Genomic DNA, 20,689 nt, shown 5'->3' on the forward strand with positions numbered 1-20,689 from the left:
AGTTAAAAGTAAAATATATTTTAAATACGTAAAAACGTAATAAAAGTAAAAGTCAACAAAAGTATAAAGTAAAATTCGTGCTTGTTCATCTCAAAATGCAATTCTCTCCCTCTAAGAAAGCTACTGGGGGGGGGGGGGGGGGAGTGCGAGGACTCCGTGGGGCAGGCGGGGCCCCCGACTCAGTGGTCCAGGCCTGGGGCCGCAGCCACCCCCGGGCCCCAGGCCGCCCCGGGGTCCAGGCCGCCGCTCCGGCCTGCTGCCGCTCCCCCAGGCCGCCCCGAGCCCCAGGCCGCCCCGGGCCCACCGCCGCTCCCGGGCCCCAGACCGTCCCGGGCCCCAGGCCGCCCCGAGCCCCAGGCCGCCCCGGCCCCGCCGCCGCCGCTCCCAGGCCCCAGGCCGCCCCGGCTCCCAGGCCCCAGGCCGCCCCGGGCCCAGGCCGCCCCGGGCCCAGGCCGCCCCGGCCCCGCCGCGGCTCCCGGGCCCCAGGCCGCCCCGAGCCCCAGGCCGTCCCGGCCCCGCCGCGGCTCCCGGGCCCCAGGCCGCCCCGGCCCCGCCGCGGCTCCCGGGCCCCAGGCCGCCCCGGCCCCGCCGCGGCTCCCGGGCCCCAGGCCGCCCCGGGCCCAGGCCGCCCCGGCCCCGCCGCGGCTCCCGGGCCCCAGGCCGCCCCGGGACCAGGCCGCCCCGGGCGGGGAGGACGGGGCGGGGGCGGGGCCGGGGCGGCCGCGCGGGGCCCGTCGGGAAGGGGCGCCATGTTGGCGTTGGCGGCGGCGGCGGCCGCGCTGTATTGTCATAAATAGGGCCGGGCCCGCGGGCTCCGGCCGCGCCGCTGGGCTGGAGGTGCTGACCGCGGTGAGGGAGCGAGCGAGCGAGCGGGCGGCTGGCCGAGGGAGCCGGAGCGAGCGGGCGGCTGGCCGAGGGAGCCGGAGCGAGCGGAGGGAGCAGCAGCAGGAGCGCCGGGCCGAGGCGAGGAGAGCGCTCTTGCCAGAGGGGCAGGCGCAGGAAGCTATGAAAGAAATGTCAGCGTGAGTGCGGGCCGGGCGGGCGGGCGGGCGGCGGTTGGGAGGTGCCCCGGGGGCTGCCCCCGGCCCCGGCCCTCCCCACCCCCACCCGCGGCGTGTCCCCCGGCTGATGCCGCTGGGGGGGGGGGGGGGCCGGCCCGGCCGCCCCCGCCAGGCTGCCGCTTGTCCGCCGACCCCGGCCCCCTCCTCTCGAGGGGCTCCGCAGGGGCGGCCCCCGGCCCGCGGCTTCCCCGGGCTGCCCGCCCAGCTGCCCCGGGGGCCGCCCCCCGGGTCCCCCTTCACCCCGCAGACAGCCCAGCCCGGTCACGCAGCGCCCCCGCGGCCCGGAGACTGCGGCCTAGTGCCCGCTTCTCTTCTAACGTGTTTTGTTACCAAAATGTGCTGCCCCTGGCACGGTCTGTCACAGAGCAGACTTACCGCACTTGGCTGCCTTGGCAGTGTTCCGTGATGTCCCGTAGTGCCCATTCTGCGCGGTCTGTCACGACTATTTTATGATACTGTGCCTTATCACTGTTTGTTGTATCATCTATAGCCATTCTATTCCCTGTCCCATAACTACTGTGTTATCCTGGCTGACAGCTAGTTTGTTATGCTATCTATACCATACTATACTATTATAGGCTGTCTTAGAACTATTTTGTTTTGCTTTCTTATAACTATTTTATTATACTGTTTTATAACAATTTTGCTGTGTTATCTTCTAACTTTTATACTGTATCCTTATCACTACTTTGTTATACCATCTTACAACTATTCTATTCTCTCTGTCCTATAACTATTTTACCTGTCCGATAGCTATCTTGTTATACTATACTATGCTATTTTATTCTAGTCTGTCTTAGAACTATTTTGTTTTGCTTTCTTATAACTATTATACTGTTTTATAACAATTTTGCTGTGTTATCTTCTAACTTTTATATTATATCCTTATCACTATTTTGTTATACCATCTTACAACTATTCTATTCTCTCCGTCCTATAACTATTTTATTATCATGTCCAATAGCTATCTTGTTATACTATCTATACTATACTATACTATTCTATTCTGTCTTAGAACTATTTTGTTTTGCTTTCTTATAACTATTCTATTATACTGTTTTATAACAATTTTGCTGTGCTATCTTCTTTTATACTATATCCATATCACTATTTTGTTATACCATCTTATAACTATTCTATTCTCTTTGTCTGATAGCTATTTTGTTATACTATCTTACAACTATCCTATTCTCTCTGTCCTATACTATCTATACTATATAACTATTTTCTTTTTTATAACTATTTTATTATACCATTTTATAACAATTTTGCTGTTGCTGTTGTCTAACTTTTATACTATACCACTATTTTGTTATGCTATCTTATAACAGCTATTTTATTAGACTGTCATAACTGTTTTATTATACTGTCTTATAGCACATTATAAAACTATCTTATAACTATTATATGTAACAGCTTTTAACTATTTTCAACTAATTGTTGAAATCAAAGAAAGAAAGTACATCCTTTTCAACTAGAGGCAGAACTGGAAAGATATTTTTCTCCCTGCTAAAATAATTTGACTTTTCTATTAATAGTCATCCCTTTTCAGAGTGAGTTGATGATTTTATTTGTTGTTATTCAGGCATTCATTTGTTGTTGTTGTTATTCAGGCATTTTTCAGACAAATCTGTCCCTTTTTAATCCCATTCAGGGTTTTCTTGGCAAGGATAATGAAGCAGTTTGCCATTTGTCCAACTCATTTTACAAATGTGGAACCAAGGCAAAAAAGGGTTAAATGATTTGCCCAGTGTCACACAGCTAGTGTCTTAGGCTGTATTTGAACTTGGATTTTCCTAATTCCAGACCTGGCACTCTATTCACTGTGACATCAGGTTGTCCCAGTACAAATAGATATTTATTATTGTCATAAATAAGATTCTTTCTTGAAAGCCCAAGACAAGTAGCCTTTTCCTTCTTTGGTCTAATCCCATATCCCCTTTTCCCCAAGGTCTCTCTCAAAGAAGAGAATGTTTCCTTCTACCTAGGCTAGGAAGAAGGGAATATAGGAAAACTTCTGAAGATGCTTCCCAGCTTTCTGTAGAACTCTTAAGAGGCTACTACTACTCATCATTATGGCAACTAAACACCTTGGTTGGAATCCAGCCTTCTACACTTATTAGATGTCTATAAGTGACTGCATCTCTCAATCTCCATTTCCTCATCTGTAAAAGGAGGATGACAACATCTATGTTATTTAAAGGCTTGAAAGGCTCAGTTGAGAATGTATGTCACATTACTATAATGTTTTAAATTTTGCTGACCTTACAAATAATGACATTTAAAATAAAGACTATTTTTTAAATAACTATATCCTATTTCCATGGGTGAATAGTTAACTGATAGACTTTTCTCAAACTGAAGATTTGCTAACTGTTGAAGTAGAATAATCTTACATCTGCTGAATGTTGTTATCTCATAATTTAGACATTCATATGTGTATGAGCTCTGAAAATTCTAGTACCTCATCCACTTCCCCACCTCACAAAACCACCCCCCCAGCACTTAGACACTCTCATTTCCTAACTCAAAGCATTATATTAACCTATTAAAAAGTGAATTAATGCAAAGATTAGCAACACCCACCTTTAGCAATTTCAGACAAACTTGGATTTTTACTTCATTAAGTTGTGATGACAATGGCGCCAACTCAGATTTTATTCAGGACCCTGACTTTGAGCACTGACTGTGTAAGTGGAACAGTTTTCCTTAATGCTAATACATAGGAAAGTCATAATATCCTTGACCTCTTCAAAAGCCAAAGACAAGAAAATCATTAATGCTTTTTGTGACTAAAAATGAAACTTTAGGGGCAGCTAGGTGGTGCAGTGGATAGAGCACCAACCCTGGAGTCAGGAGGATCTGAGTTCAAATCCAGCCTCAAGACACTTAATAATTATCTAGCCCTGTGATCTTGGGCAAATCACTTAACCCCATTGTCTTGCAAAAACTAAAAAAAAAAGTGAAACCTCACCCTGGCATAGGCCTTTAGTAAGTCTTTAAAGGGAAATTAAAATGTGATTGATTTACTGAACCAATATCTCATGATGGTTTTTTTCTTTTCCCCTTTTTTCCCCCTTAAGTAGAAGTGCTGTGCTGGAGACCCAGCGTCAGAAGCATTATGGAATCACGTCTCCAATTAGTCTGGCATCTCCCAAAGAAATAGATCATATTTATACACAGAAGTTAATTGAAGCCATGAAACCATTTGGTGTATTTGAAGATGAAGAGGAATTAAATCACAGGTATATCTTTCTTTTAACAAACATTGGGGTACCTTCCATGTACAAGGTTCTGTGACAAGTGTCCAACATGCAATCTCCAAGATTCCTGAGTGCAAACTGAACCAGATTCGGATGTAATTGGGAACTATTTAACAAAATAAATAAAAATACAATAAAAAAAGATAACATTACATTTTAAATCTGTCAGTATGTAGCCTGAAGAGTCCCTCATACAGCTAAGTGACACCTATTTTTATTTAAATTTGATACTAGTACTGTAAGAAATACAAAGATTAATATCTCTGACTTCCAAGAGCTTCCAGTCTAGATTAAAGATTAGATTAAAATCTATATGAATAATTACAGTATGAGGGAGAGTGTCAAGCTCCACATAAGGGATATATATGCATAAGCTATTAAAAGAAAGCTAGTCATTGGCCTTTGGAATAAATGGTATTTAAGCTGAACCTTGAAAAGCATGATATAGAAAGAAGGAACTGAGCTAGGGAAGTCATTCTAGGTGTGGAATAGGGTATGAGCAAAAATGTGGGTGATGTTTGGACTATTCAGTATTCCCAATTTTGGTTGGTATGTAGAGTACATGAGAGGAATTGATGGGAAATAAGGTTAGAAAATTAGAATGAGGCTAATTGTAATCATTTTCTTCAATGAAAGAAGCAGTATCCTGGATGGAAAAGTCAGCTACCCTCTCTGATGTCAGTTATTTTCATCTCTAAAATACTACCTATCTCACAAGGTTATGGAGAGGGAAATGACTTGTAAATCTTAAAATGGTATATACCATCCATTATAGGACTAATACTTCTTATACAGATGTGTACATATGGGTAAAATCTTGTCCTCTAAATAATCATGATGCACGAAATGTTAGGAATAGTTTGAACCCTAGCTGACACAATAGAGGCAGGACAGGCTCAGAATCAAATTCAAATCCAGCCTCAAGAGCCCAGTATCTGTGTGACACTGGGCCAGTCATTTAACCTCAGTTTGTTTTTGTTCCTCCTTCTATAAAGAGATGATAACAGCTCCTTCCTCCCAGGAGTGTTGTGAGGCTCAAATAAGATCACAGTGCCTGGCACATCATAAGCCCTGTACAAATGTTAGCTTTTGTTTTTAGTCTGTATAACACAGTTATTGATCTGTCTGCTGAAACAGCATTTCAAAGGATACCATTCTAGTTAAAATTGAGGGGTTTTTTTTTGCTTCCCCCCAAACTAAAACCTATTCTTTTTATTGTAGGCTTGTTGTTCTTGGCAAACTGAATAATCTGGTAAAAGAATGGATTTCTGAACTCAGTGAAAGTAAGGTAAGACTCCTCTTTATGTCAAAAGGATGTTTGTCCTTCATTCTTGTTAAAAAGGTGATGCCATGACCTACAAGTGAATTGGATTTAAGTGAGGAGGGTTATGCAAAGCCATCAGTCTCACTTTCTCCTCTGAGATAACTGAGGATGGGTCTGGATACAGTGGGTTTGGCCTTTTTACACTAGGCTCATTCAGTGGTTAAAGCTAGGTAAGAAAGAAATGAGGTAAAGAATGGCCTCTTTTACCTAGTCAAAAAAAAAAATCAATCTGAGAGGGGTAGACCTCTCAGGGTTTCTGATCAAAACAGAAAGAATTGCTATTTACAGTTACTCTGAGCCAGACAGGGCCTAAACTATGACCAAGGTAGACCTTGACCTAGGACTTAATTGGCCAATCAGTAAGAGCCAAAATGATTAGGCTTAAGAAAGGAATCTAGTCAGTAAACTCCAGATATCTTTCAAAGTTTCAGTGATGAAACAAAGACAAGACAAGATTAAAATACTTGCCACATTCCTTTGGTATCTGGAATCCTCAGCAAGTCATTTTGTATAGTCTTGTTATCTAAATAATCTAGAGAGGTGAGGCTTTTATTTACCTTTTTAAATTTAAATTTTTTTGTATATAGAAAATTTTTTTGGAAATCTTTCAAGTAATTTTCACGTTCTTTGTCTTTTGTCTCCTTAGTAGCCTAAACTATGATAATGATGCATTGAGATTAAGAAAAAAGTAAATTATGGTGGCTGTTACTTCTTATACCATATCCTCAGTTATTATGCAGCATCCTCAAGGGCTATTGAGGTAGTTGGACCATTTACTCCCATATTAAATGGGCCTATATTGCTATGTTTTGAGTTCTTAGGTATATTTTTTTATGATTCTTCCCTGTTAGCACATCTTGCTTGTCTCTGATATCAACATGGCCTCCTTTGGAAGTTTTTCTTCCCTATTTGCTACTATTGTGGGCTTGGAGGCGAAAGAGCTAATTAGCTTGTTAGAACTTTATTTAGAATAAGTAGGAAACCTGAGTGATTGCTTTTCAGTTTGGTTGGTTCTACACGTATTAAGTATCTTTGTGAAAGGCCCCATTCCATCCATGATGGAATGATCCATGATCCAAGATTCAAGTGAGACATGAAAGGAGTCTCAATTAAAGGCATAATGAAAAACCTAAGAGGACACTCTGCACATTTGGTTTTAATAGAAATTCAAATTTGGAAGGAATTTCAGGTGCCAACTAGTCCAACTCATACTTATAATACACTTAACATTTATAATACATTCATATTATATTCTAATACACTCAGCATTTCAGCAGCTTTTTCTTAAAGACTTTCAATGAGAGGTGAATGCACAACTTCCAAATGAAAAGCATTTCTATCATGGATAACTCTTTTAATTTTAATTTTCTCTTACATCTAGCAAATGCCTCTTTTCAACTTCAGTTGTTCCTGGTTCTTTCTAAACAAAACAAATCTGATCCCTCTTTCACTTTGACTAACCTTTCAAGTACTTGAAGACAGTAATCTGCTGCCCTGAGACATCTCTTCTCCAAACTAAATCACCCCTGTTCCTTGAGCAGGTCTTCTGTGACAGGATTCTAGTGTTTCCCCATCCTGTTTGCCTTCCTCTGGCTCTAGCTCATCTTTGTCCTTCCTATAAGGTGATTCCAGATCTGAACAGAACCCTCCAACCATAATCTTAATCTGACTTGGGCAGAAGAAAGAACAAAGCCTCCCTATACATAGAAGATGTACCTTTAATGAGCTTACAAGACTGCTAGCTTTTGGGGCTGCTGAATCTTACTGTCGATGCATTGAACATGTAGTTATGTCTTTGTCTCAAAGATTCTCTCTCCCAACTTGTATATATAAAGTCTGTTTCTTGAACCCAAGTGTTAATAGTTTATATTCATCCCTATTAAGTTTGTTTCATCTTATTAGATTTTCACCCCAGGATTCTAGTTTGTCAATATCTATTCTAAACTTACCTATAGTGTATGTAGTGTAGTAATTTTCAAGTTTGGTAGGTTTTGCTTCTCTTTTTTTACTGTCTTCTCAGTTCTTCATGATACTTGAAATAGTTGAGGTTAGATAATATCATACTTGTATAATGTAAAAGTCATTTTATAATTCTAGGAAATTTCACTGAACAAATGAATAATGGCAAATTTGAGCCAATGTGAGGGAAAACTGATGATTGGAGCTGTTGTAAAGTGGAAATGGGCCGTCTTCGGAGGTAGGGAATTTTCCACAGATAGGAGTCTTTAAGCAAAAATTAAATTACTATTCCTTGGGGAGGTTATAGAGATTTCTGCTCAGATACAGTTAGACTACGGGCTTCTTAAGGTCCCTTTCAACTTTGAAATTTATTATTTAAATGTTTCTTAGAGATAACAGCTGGATATAGGTCTTAACTCCTTCTGACTGTTTGACCATGGTCAAGTCACTTAATTTCTCAGTGAACCAGGCAGCCTTCTATATTTAGATCATCAAACATTTGTCAATATGTATTGGTAGAAGTTTCATCTTCCAGGAATTGTTTCAACTCTGCCACCAAATAACCCTTCCTCCAGGAAGAGAAATGGCTCTATTTCATATCCTTTAGTCAGATTTAGTATTTTTTGATATTTCTAATCTAACATAGATCTTGTAGAATTGTAGATAAATCTGTAAGGGACCTCAGAAGTCACTGCTATCTAGTGCCCTGATGAGGGAGTCTAATATCCTGAGGTTGATTGTAAACTTACATGAGATCACATGTGTTGTCAATAGAAGAACTGGGATTCACATTCAGATCCTCTAATTTCTAATCAAACTTTTCTGCTTGTACCACTCCAACTTGCACAGGCAAACTCCTTTCTCATCTTCCAAGTTAACTTTCCATTTGTCTCATCTGACCCATTTCATCTTTACCTAAGACCTCTTACCTATTTGTTTTCATTGATTCATTCAAGAAGATTATTCCTGCTTGCCATTTTTACTTTAGCCCTAAACCTGGACCTATTTTGCTGGGGAAGAGCTGGAAAAAAATGGTGACAAAGTTCCTGATTTTCCCTAGAAAGGCTCAAAAGCTATTCTTCTAAGACATTGTCCTGTCTCCAATAAGCTTACTTCCCACCTCAGGGGAAAATCCTACTATCCAACATTCTTCCCCTGTGATCATTGAAGTATCCTCCTTGGGTAAAATCATCTTTTTCAATTTAACTAGGAAGTAATTTGGGAAATGTCTTCAACTAGAATGCAACCCCAAATTGGCTCACTTTAGCTAGATGAAATTGAGAGTCCTTTATTATTGTGATTAGAATTAGTGTTCCCCCCCATGGTGATTCAGCAGCTCCTTTTCTATAAATTTAATTTTATATCTAATTATTAAAGATAGGATGTTACAGTGTTATGTAGTCCTTTAGGTCTATAATTAGAACTAATAAATTCACTTAGCACTAATCCTACCAAATACTATTGACTTTAATCCCATTGGCATAATCATACAGATTTTGAACTGTGGAGAATTGAAAATAGTTTTTCAGTAATTCCTACTTATGTGAACACTTAAGAAATTCTATAAATTGTTTAGATTTGTTGGTAACCTCGTTATTTCCTATACATATATCCTTTTCTTATGTATAAGCTACTTATGTATTTGAATTATTCTTTAGAGCCTCAAGATTGGCAACAGTAATTTACTTCAGATTAGTGAGTGCTTCTTTCAAGTGAGAAAATGTATTTTCACATTTGCTGTGTTTATATGTCATGATCTTAGATTAATAATACAAATTTCAAGAAATATGAGAATAAAAATTTTAGTGAAGTAATATCACTTGGATTTTCCTAAAGTTTGGGGTTGGGTTTTTTTTGTTTTTTAAACAGTTACATTTAAACTGAAGCAATGTTTGTTACTGGCACTTTACAAGCATGTATGGTTTTTGCCTGTCATAGAATTTGATCTGTGCTTGGTGTAATACTTTTTAAACAGTTTTTATCAGTGGCTCAAATAAAGGCATACTCATCAAATTTTTAGATTACATAAAGTTTGGAGAGATAACCCTGAATGACAGAATTTAAAAATACCTTGTCAGGCTAAAGCTTTGAGCTTAAATAAAGGTAAAGATAAAGTCTGAGATTTAAGTACAAAAAAGAAATACAAAAAATAGGGACAAGATCAGAGAGGCATATTTAGATAGCAATTGTGCTGGAGACTTAAGTGGATTGCAAACTTAGCATGATTCAGTGGTATGATGCAGTATCCAAGCAAGCTAACGCAATCTTTGGTTGCATTATGAGAAGCATAGCTTCCAGGAATGGGGAGGTGATAGTCTTAACTATACTCTACTCTTGTCAGACCTCATCCAGAGAATTGTGAATGCCCAAATCCTGGGAATCAGGTTTTGAGAAGGACATTGATAAATTGGAGCCTATTCAAAGAAGGGCAACCAGGATGGTAAAAGGCCTTTTTTGAAGGGAACACATTGAGCTTGGAGAAGACTCAGGGTGACACTATAGATTTCTTGAAGTACTTGGGAAGTTATCATGTGGAAGAAGGATTGAGTTTGTTTAGAAAGAAGAAAGTATCAAGGAGAAGAGATTGATCAACAGTGTCAAAGGCTGGAGAGAAGTCAGAAAGACTGAGGATTGAGAAAAGGCCTGCTAAATATTTATTGTTTGAAGTATAAGTAGTAGTAGACCATAAATAGATTTCAGCTTGAGTAGTGCATATGATTTATGATACTTATTTGAAACTTTACTTTCAAATAAACACATTTAAAACATTTTCAACTTAGGTAATAACTACCATAATAGCAAAGCTAAACCTCTAAAACTATGAATGTGTTCAGTTTGAAGTACCACATTTTAATGAGGATCTTGATTACTGTCTATTGTCTATTGGGTTAGGTAATCAAGACAGGGACAGAACTGGAGATATTTAGCCTGGACAACAGAGGACTTGTGAGGAATGTCATAATTATCTTTGTGTATTTAATGCTATATAAATTGGAAAAGGAATTAGACTTGTTCTACAGTATTCCTAATATACTAATATTCTATTAATCCAAAGAAGGTATTTGTGGTTTTAACTTGTATAAATATATGATTATGTGCAGGATACTTCAATTAACTTGAAAGAATACAAGGAAGTATAGCACTGACCCTTAAGCAAGGAGCTTGCTTATGTCTATTTGAGGAGATGAGTGAAATTCTGTAAGTTTAGATACTAAATGTCAGAGGAATGATATAGGAACTCTCAAGTGTAGAAATTTGGACAGGAGAGCTCATTGTGTCTTGGCCAGGAAGGATTTCACAGAGCACCATTGGATTTTGAAGGATGGTTTCAGAAAAGTGGGCAATAGGGGAAGAATAATCTAAGTAAGGAGAAACAGGTGCCAAGGCACCTAGGCTCTAGTTATAGAGGGTTCATAATGTGTCTGGAAAATAAGACCACCAGTCTTGCTAGAGCAGCTGTGTGTGTGGCTATAGTGAATTATTGCAGGTTATGCTAAAAACAGAACCATGCAGTAGGAAAATGAGGCTGGAGGCATGTGAAATAAGGTGGAGGGTAGGGAGGCAGTCCCCAGACCACCTTGTGGAATAGTTCACATCTAGCAGATTATAGTAAAACTGCTCCAGATGGTACTGAAGCAAAAGATGTCCACCAGAAAAAAGGAGGATGTGGAGGCTGATTATCTTTAGAGCGGGGGCCACCATAAAGAAACCTGGCATCTTCTGTTCTGGCTCCACTCTTAACTGTTTTTCTTCACTTTGAGGCTAGGGAGTGGCTTGTTTTGCTTGTTTTTACAATATTTAGCATGGTTGTCTGGTATATAGTAAATGTTTAACAAATGCTTTATTCTGTCCTGGGGTTTGATGATGGGGAGACTGATGGAATCAGGAGGGACAGACTATTTGGGAGTAGAGAGAGAGAGGCTCCTTTCATACATTGGATTAATTAATTAAATTTTCAGTATGATATTTGAGGTGACTGACTAGCATTCAGGTAGAAATGTCCATCAGGCTAGTTGAATATGTGTGAATAGAACTTGGTTGAAGTAATAGTTTCAGCCATGAGGATAGGCTTAGTATATCTAGAAAGGACAGAGGGACAAGGGCCTTTTCCTTTCCCCACTCCCACCACCACATTTAGTGGATTAGAAGGGGGGAACAATGAAGATGCTGGAACAAATAGCCATAGATCAAAAGAACCCATGAATACTAAGGAGAGGATTAACTAATCTCTCTTGTGTTGGAGCACTGTTAAGCCCCATGTTTTAAAGAAGACACTAAGGAAATAGCAGTGATTTGGCATTGGTTGGTCATTAGTAATCCTTTTAGTAAGTTGATAGGGTCAAAATTATCATGTCTGGCATGAAGGAGGTTGTAATACTGTTATTCAGACTACATCTAGAGTTTTGTGTTCTGTTGTTTAGTAAGAACATGGACAAATTAGTGCATCTAAGAGGATGGAAATTGCAATAGTGAGGAGTTTGAAGAAGAGAAATTATATTTCTCATCCTCTGGGAATAGAACTAAAAAGCAATGTATGGATGTTAACAGAGTTAATTTAAATTCTAACAGGAAAAATGGCCCAACTTAGTTTGTATTACCTTAATAAGTAATGGGAGGGGGGGACTGCTAGATGCTGCAGTAGATAGAGTACCGACCCTGGAGTCAGGAGGACCTGAGTTCAAATCCAGCCTCAGACACATAATTATAATTGCCTAGCTGTGTGACCATGAGCAAGTCACTTAACCCCATTAAAAAAATAAACAAAAAAAAATGGGGAGGTAGGTCAGTGTAGTGGAAAGTGCTAGAGTTGGCGTTAATGGGATCTGAGTTCATTTCTTAACAATTGCTGTCTGTTGACCTTAGGCACACCATTTAATTTCTCTGGGCCTCAGTTCCCTCATCTGTAAAATGGAGAGTCTTGGGCTTGATGACATGTAGGATACTTTTAACTCTGAATTCAGTGATCATATATGATAATCAGATGTCTGTATGACCACTTTGTTAGGGGATTTTATAGAGGAGATTTGTATTCAGATATAGTTTAAGCTAGCTGAACTTTGAGGTCCCTTCCATCTCTGATACATCTGTTATTACTCTGTTGTATTATTGCTGAGTTTCAGTGTAAAGAATGTTACTGTGATTTTCTCCTAAATTTCATTTCATTTCAGAATCTTCCACCTTCTGTTGTGGCTAATGTTGGGGGTAAGATTTTTACCTTTGGATCTTACAGACTAGGGGTACACACTAAAGGTATGAACTTTTACATTCTTTACTATTTTAACAACATTGTTAAGCATTTTTTTTTCCTTAAAAGGGGGATACTTTGTATTTCCAGGTGCTGATATTGATGCACTGTGTGTTGCACCCAGACATGTGGAAAGATCTGATTTTTTCCAGTCCTTTTTTGAGAAACTCAAACATCAGGATGGAATTAGAAATTTAAGGGCAAGTATTTATTTTTCTATTTTATTTAATAATCTTAACTTCAATATTGATGAAAAATATTAGGTTTTATATTTCATCAATAAAAACAATCTTTTGGGGGGAGCAAGTCTTAAAAATGTTTAATTATTTTTCTAAGATTAAATTAATGAAGCTTTCCATTTCCCTATTCAAAAAGTGAAAAATACTAGTGACCATATTAAGTAGAAGTAGTTAGAGAGGACTGAGAAGGAAATACTGATTTTTATGAATTCAACCAAATTGTATGTTACATTTTGGTGAATTTTTCTTTGAGTATTCTCTCTGGTGAAGTATTCTTGGGAGTAGATTTTTTTAAGTTTAGTGTTTTTCCTAAGGAGCTTGCTTGAATTTTGCATTCTGAATTTCTGGAATCTGATACCTATAGCATATCACAAAGACAGCATTGTAGAGCCAAAAGCATACTTTTAGAACTCGGAGGTCTACATTCAGGTACCAGGTCTGCTGCCTCCTTATTCTGTGACTTTTAGCAGTCCCTTAACTTCTCTGGTTCTCAGTTTTCATCATCTGTAAATGAAAGGGATTGGACTAGATCTCTTACACTGACAGGGATGTCCAAACTTTTAGCTTTTCTGGACTTCAATCCAACAAAAATCCTCAAGGGCCAAAGTCTGGATAAGTAATGTGAGATCATTTTTGAAGGCAAGATCGTCTTTGGGCTTTTAGTACTTAATGATGCTTTAGAAGTACAATATTTCAGGAGGCAGCATGGCATGGTATATGGGGACCTGGTTTTCAGTATTGGAAAGACCCAGTTGTGCTTCTGATCCTTATCAGCTTTGTGATCCTGGGAAAGTCCCTGGTTTTCAGTTCCCTGGTTCTTCTCTAAAACTTTAAAGCTGCTGAACAGTTGCTGACCTTTATTGTCAGAAGGAGTTTTGTCTACAGGGATTCCTTCAATTAATGAAATAATAGTATCACACCACAACCACTACCCTTTTCCCCTCTCTCTTCCTTTCCCTCCCCCCCCAAAAAAAAGCCTAAAACTACAGGTCAGGAAATTAGAATCTTTCATTTAGTAAATACTGAGTAAACATATAAAGTGCTTAAAGATGCTGAGAGAAATAAAAGTTTTATAACACACAGTCCCAGACTTGACATAAAGTCTGGTAGGAAATAGAAGATATATATGTTAACAAAAATACAGTGATATATAAGTGGATTACAGTTAAAAAAAAGTGAAGTCTAAGGAAAAATCTTTATGGGGGGAAGCATTTGAGTTCAGTTTTAATGAGTTTATAAAGATCATAGGCATTCAAATTAAAAGTGACCTCACAGACTAAAGATAGTCTTAACCCACCACACACACCATTTTGCAGATGTAAAAACTGAGGTCCAGTGAAGTTGAGTGATTTGCCCACTTAAAAAGAAAGCTGAGTTAGAATTCATAGTGAATTCTTCCAAATCTGCACTTTCTCAACAATGTGTTATCAGATAACTAATTCAAATCAATTTATAACCATTGAAAATAGAAGTTGGGGGGTGGCTAAATGGTGCAGTGGATAGATCTAAGATCTGGCCCTGGCCCTGAGGTCAAATCTGGCCTCAGACACTTAATAATTACCTAGCTGGGTGGCCTTGGACAAGCCACTTAACACCATTGCTTTACAAAAACCTTAAAGGGGGGGGGGATAGAAGTTGGAAATTACAATACAAAATTGATGGGATTTATAAGACCTATAATTAAGATACGTAATTTTTCAACCTTCCTTACTTTTCCCCCATTAATGGATTGAATAGGAGTATATATTTTTGTGCAAAAGGGAGTTTTCCTTCCATATAAATTTGAACATACCCTACAAAGGCCCTGAAAGAATATTTTCATTACCAGATATATGAAGACTTTGTTGAATTAAGGAAGCCCTGGTCTTAACATGCTTATTGTATTAATGGTACTCTTTGGGGAACTATATTTTATTTTCTATTAACTCACATGTTTCTTCAAAACAACTCACCTTTAAATTTAAAAATTGTTCATCAAAATGTTTGATTAAGCAAAACTAGTTACAGGTGACTGAAATATTTTTAAAGGATCTTCCAAGGACATGGTTGATTTGTTTTCCTGGTGAAATTCATGATTGAGAACAAATAGAATGTGAAAGAAGCAGGTGCTTTTCTCCCTTAGTAGTAAAAGAGGACTAAGAAAAATTCTATTCCACCTAAGAAATGTTTCTTGCTTTCTTTTGATAGGCAGTAGAAGATGCTTATGTGCCAGTAGTCAAATTTGAATTTGATGGTATTGAGGTAAGAATTAATAATATTTTTATTACAAATTATTTCCCTGATAAAATTTTTATGATTTTTTTTCTTTATTTAGCATGTATAACTGAAATAATTTCTTTTTGTTTAAAAAATAATCACAGTTGTCTAATATATTGCTATAGTGCTCTCTGGTATAAGATTTATTTGAGTATATTTGAGTTTCTGTCAGTAAAATTTCCCAGACTAATAGTAGTTCTGATTCTTCATATTTTTAGATATTTTATATAAAACTTTTATCTTTGAATGCTTCTATTTTTAGTTTTTGTCTTAACGACTTTGTTATGTTTTTGTTCCTTCTCAAGATTGACCTTGTGTTTGCAAGACTGGCTATACAGACTGTTTCTGATAACTTAGATCTCCGAGATGATTCACGTCTGAGAAGCCTAGATATAAGGTGTATTAGAAGTCTCAATGGTAAGATTTAAAAGAAAAACCTCAGATTATATATTTTAGAATAAAGTTATTTATTTCTAAAATACCTGATGAATCTTAAGTTTGTAACTTAGTATTTGAGAATTAGACTGCTGTTAGCCATTAATATATGATTTCATGTGATTCTTCTCCATAGCCCTGCACAATACTGGTAGTGTAAATTCTGTGATCTTCAATTTGTAAAGCGGTGAACTGAGGTTTGGCTTGACTAAATCTCACCACATAATGGTGGAATTAGAGCTCAGACAGGTCTTATTATTCTCAATATCACTTATTACCACAACAAATTGCTTTAAATTAATAGTTCAAAAGGAGTTAAGCCATTTAGGAGCTTTCTTTTCAGTATTCAGTCAGATTACTGGTATGGTTTTAATTTATAGAGCCTTGTTTTCCAGGCTGTGCACCAAGCTCACAGGGGAACCAAAGGATAAATTCTTGACCTAACTATTTAATAAACTGAATTGTTAAGCATATCTTTCAGTCTAGAGGCATCATAAAAAAAAAAGACTGAGATAATAAGGACTCCATAACCAAGAAAATTTCTTCTCTGAAAGAAAAGTTTATGCTATATTAATGTTTTTTATAACAGCAAGTTCTCAGAAAATAATTCTTTTAACATTTTTCAATACTCTCACATTTTTAGCATTTAAAAAGATGCTAGCCCATGAAGTAATTGAATTATTGGTTTGGGGGGGGGTTGTTATCCTAATAATACATAAATACTTCATATCTTTCAGGTTGCAGAGTTACTGATGAAATTTTGCATTTGGTGCCAAATAAGGAGACTTTTAGACTCACTCTTAGAGCAGTCAAACTGTGGGCAAAGAGTAAGTAAAGTTGACTAGTGAAGATGTTATAATCACTTCTTTCTAGATAAAGAATTAGAGACTTGGCCAAAAAGTTCATATTTGCTGAATGCTGTGCTTAAAACCAGTGGTTGGTTTGTTTTTTTTAATTTCAGATACACTATTTTCTATAATATAGATGTACACTCATGAATTTTCACCCTTGCATTGTTTAGTAATGCAATAGGGAAAAAATCTGATATTTTTTTTTTTTGCAGATTGAAGCAACTTTGTGATATGCAATAAGGTGAATCATAATGCTTCATTACTTTGTTCCTTGTGCCTTGATAAATATGCTGCTTTAGCCTTAATTTGAATTCATGAATATTTGGAAGTTTGAACCTCTAAAGATATTCTAAAAGATGATTAATAACTTGCATTTAAATAGCACTTAAAGGTTTATAATTTAATTCAGCCACTATTTATTAAGCACATAACTTATGCTAGGTGCTGGGGAATACAGAAGCAGAAATGAAATCTTCCTTCCTTTCAAGTAGCTTATGCTCTATTGGAGAAATACAACAAATAAATAAGCAAATGTAAGTTAATTGAAGGAGGGAGGGAGGGAACACAAACAGTTGAGAGTTTCAAGGAAAGCTTCGTGTAGGAGCTTTTCTTTTTTTTCTTTTCTTTTTTTTTTCTGAACCTTGGAAGAAATCGGATAGTCGCAGAGCTGAAGATTTGGAATCAGGGCATCCAGGCATGGATTAAGAATGGTGGGGGTAGGGGTGGCTAGGTGGCATAGTGGATAAAGCACCAGCCTTGGAGTCAGGAGTGTTTGGGTTCAAATACGGTCTCAGACACTTAATAATTACTGAGCCATGTGGCCTTGGGCAAGCCACTTAACCCCATTTCCTTGCAAAAACTTAAAAAAAAAAAGAATGGTGGGGGCCCTTGGGCAAGCCACTTAACCCCATTGCCTTACCAAAAAGAAAAAAGAAAAAGAAAGGTGGGGAGAAGTTAGAAGACCACATATGCGGAAACACAGAGGCAAGAGAGAGGGAATGTTATGTGAAAGTGATGACGTGATGAGATGTTAGACTAGAAAGGAAGAGTAATAGAGGCCTTTTTAGATACCAGAGTGAGAAGTTTAGATTTTATTCTAGTAGAAAGGGAGTCCTGGAGATTCTTGAGCTGGAAAATAAGATCAGAACTATATTTTAGGAACATTTATTTGGTAAATGTATTGAAGAATGCATTAGAAAAGGGGAAGACACTGAACATTCCTGAGCTGGGGAATAATAACAGAATTAGGAACACATCAAGTCTTTGCCTATATACAACTTCCATCCATTGATCCTAGTTCTGACCTTGAGCTAAATAAAATAAACCTTCCGTATAATAGCCTTTCTAATTCTTAAAAATAACTGCCATGTCCCAATTTTGCTTTTTTCCACATTTTAAACATCTGCTTTCTTGACTGTTTGTCATATGGTATAGAATTTAAGGCCCTTCACCATTCATCTGAACATACTGCATCTTATCAGTATCCTTTCTAAAATAATATGCTGAGAACTGAAAACAATGGGGTGACTAAGCAACAATTATTTTTCAAACATAGTCAAATCTAAGATGAAGAAAAATTACTCTAGTAACAGGGTATAAGATGGCCTGCCTAGGAGAGAGACTTGAAGCAGGGAAACAAGTTAGAAAACTACTACAATAACCTAATGCCCAAACTAAGATTGTAGAGAGAAGGGATAAAAAAAAAAACTACAGATGTTAGTAGAGATAAAAACAGTAAAATTTAGCAACTAATGAAATTTATGGTGTGAAGGAGATTGAGAAATCAAGGTTAACACCAAGGTTATAAAAGTTAGAAATTGAAAGAAGAGTAATATCTCTAACAGAAATAGAGAAGTTTAGAAAATTAAGTTTGGTTTTAGATATGTGGAATTTAAAATGTCTTGGACACTTCTGGAGCATTCCATTGAAGACTTTCTGTTGTGTCTTTGCAGTGTGTGTGTGTGTGTGTGTGTGCATATAAACACATATTCTGTCTCTATGTTGTGTGTGTGTGTGTGCATATAAACACATATTCTGTCTCTATGTAGTGTGTGTATGTATGTGTAGGAAAGCATATTTCAGAGAATACTAGGAAAAGAAAGTATCCCATGGTCTGAAATGTTTCAGGCAAGATCTCTCAGCAAATATAAAAAATCTTCAGGAATTAAATTTTGAAGAAAAAGGGAAGCAATTCCAATGAAGAGGAAAAATGAGATGTTCCTGAACTGGATTATCTTTTAAAAAGAAATATGTAGGAGATAAGAAGTAAGACCAAATGATAGAAGTTGAATATAAGAGCACAATACTATAAAAATGGTGTCAAAAAAAACTAAAGCTCAGAGGGAGCTAAAAAAACCCCAAAAAGTATTGTTTAGATATATTTGGAAGAGAAGATGAGTCAAAAAGAGAGTACAGCTTTTGCTTATGTTGGATAGGATGATAACTGACAACTGAGAGAAGGCAGAATTGCTCATTCCTTATTTGTTTCCTCTGCAAAGAAGAAAGACATTTTCAGGGAGTTGGACCTTGGGAAAGAAAACACCCAGCTGCCCTTAGTGAATTCAAGTTCCTTGGTTCAGAAAAATTACATTCTCAGACCTGAAAACTAACAGGTGGGAGTGATATTTGAAAAAATCTTAGGGAAAAGGGAGAGATAACACAAAGAATGGAGGAGAACAAATGTCCTGATTTTCAAAAAAAGGAAAGAACAAAGTCTGTAAACTACAAACACTCCTGTGAGCTTGAATTTGATTTCTCAGAAAATTCTGGAAAGGAATCATTAAAGAAATTTTTGACAGATGTTTTGAAAGCAAGCAGTGATAACTGTGGGCCCCCATGACTTCATCTATAAGTCCTGCAAGTCTAACCTTCTGTCACCCCCCCACACAACAAGATTGCTAAAATTAGAAAGTAAGGGAAATACTGTGGATATAATTAAATGTTAGCAAAGTTTTTCATAAATTATCTCATACTATTCTTGTATAGAAAGATGGAGAAATGTGAATTAGACAATGCAAATAGATTTAGTATTGATTGGATACCTGGATTCAAAGAATATTTGTTAAGGGTTTGATGTTAAGGCTAGAAGAGATCTTCAGATCTTCCGTGGGTGTCCTTTTAGAAAAGAACATTCAAGATGACGAAGTACCTTTATGTCCATGACTTTAGGATTGAAGGAAGAACTGGCCATGTTCATTCTGTAGAAAAGAAGACTCATAGGACATATGATGGCTGTTTTCAGATAATCTGAAGAGCTGTCATGTGACTGAAGGATTAGACTTGTTCTCTTTAACCTTGAAGAGCTGAATCAGGAGTAATGATTGGAATTTGCAAAGAGTCAAATTAGGCTCAATGTCAGGAGCAGCTTGCTAATGATTGGCACCATCCAGAAGTTGAATGGACTGCCTCAAGAGGTGGTAGGTTTTTCATTCTTAGCAATCTTTAAGCAGAGGCTGGTAGCCCTTGTCAGGTATGTCATTTGGGGGGATTGCTTCCATATATGAGTTGAATTAGAGAGTTGCTGAGATCCCCTCCAAATCTCAAATTCTGTGATTCTGTGAAATTGACATTGATTATTTTTTTTTATTCTGGCTAGTCATCATGTTCAGAATCCTATTAATTGTATTATCTAGTTAACTATCTTTTTTCATAAGAATAATATGAGTAAAATCTTTGTAAATTATAGAGCAATGTGCTTTGTCAGGTAGGAAATAAGGTTAGTATGGCATGTAGATTGATGAAGTCATGTTAAATTTTTTTTGCATTTACTGCTTCCTGTTCTGTTTGTTCAATAATTTTGTCAGTAATTTAAAATTTTTCTCAGAAGCAAAAGAAATTTAGGAATAGCCGGACAGAGGTAGGAAGAGAACCAGGAGAGAGTAGTATCATGAAAGACAAGAAAGAAGAATCTGTATGATATATGTTCAACCCATGCTCAGCCATAAGAACAGAAGAAGGAAAAGAAAGCATATGGTGAGAATAATCCAAGATTTGGGTTTGATAAGGCATGACAAACAACAGGACAAGGGGGAAAGCAAAAGATTTCAAATGATTCAA

General features: G+C 37.9%; 1 protein-coding gene across 5 annotated transcripts in view; it reads left to right on the top strand.

Annotated features, from left to right (window-relative positions):
* The first annotated feature begins 788 nt into the window (after positions 1-788).
* PAPOLG (poly(A) polymerase gamma) overlaps positions 789-20,689 on the top strand; it is a 42,134-nt gene continuing 22,233 nt past the window's right edge. The window contains exons 1-8 of one of the 5 annotated variants that reach the window (XM_074206737.1): positions 789-1,022; positions 4,145-4,306; positions 5,546-5,612; positions 12,776-12,857; positions 12,943-13,056; positions 15,283-15,332; positions 15,653-15,764; positions 16,520-16,609. In XM_074206737.1, the coding sequence (XP_074062838.1) occupies positions 1,006-1,022; positions 4,145-4,306; positions 5,546-5,612; positions 12,776-12,857; positions 12,943-13,056; positions 15,283-15,332; positions 15,653-15,764; positions 16,520-16,609 (694 nt within the window). In that variant the 5' untranslated portion in view covers positions 789-1,005. The remainder of the gene's footprint in view (positions 1,023-4,144; positions 4,307-5,545; positions 5,613-12,775; positions 12,858-12,942; positions 13,057-15,282; positions 15,333-15,652; positions 15,765-16,519; positions 16,610-20,689) is intronic. The other 4 variants (XM_074206723.1, XM_074206728.1, XM_074206713.1 and 1 more) reach the window with 4 other exon arrangements.

The sequence above is a fragment of the Macrotis lagotis genome, chromosome 1 (genome assembly GCF_037893015.1).
Source record: "Macrotis lagotis isolate mMagLag1 chromosome 1, bilby.v1.9.chrom.fasta, whole genome shotgun sequence".
Taxonomy (NCBI): domain Eukaryota; kingdom Metazoa; phylum Chordata; class Mammalia; order Peramelemorphia; family Peramelidae; genus Macrotis; species Macrotis lagotis.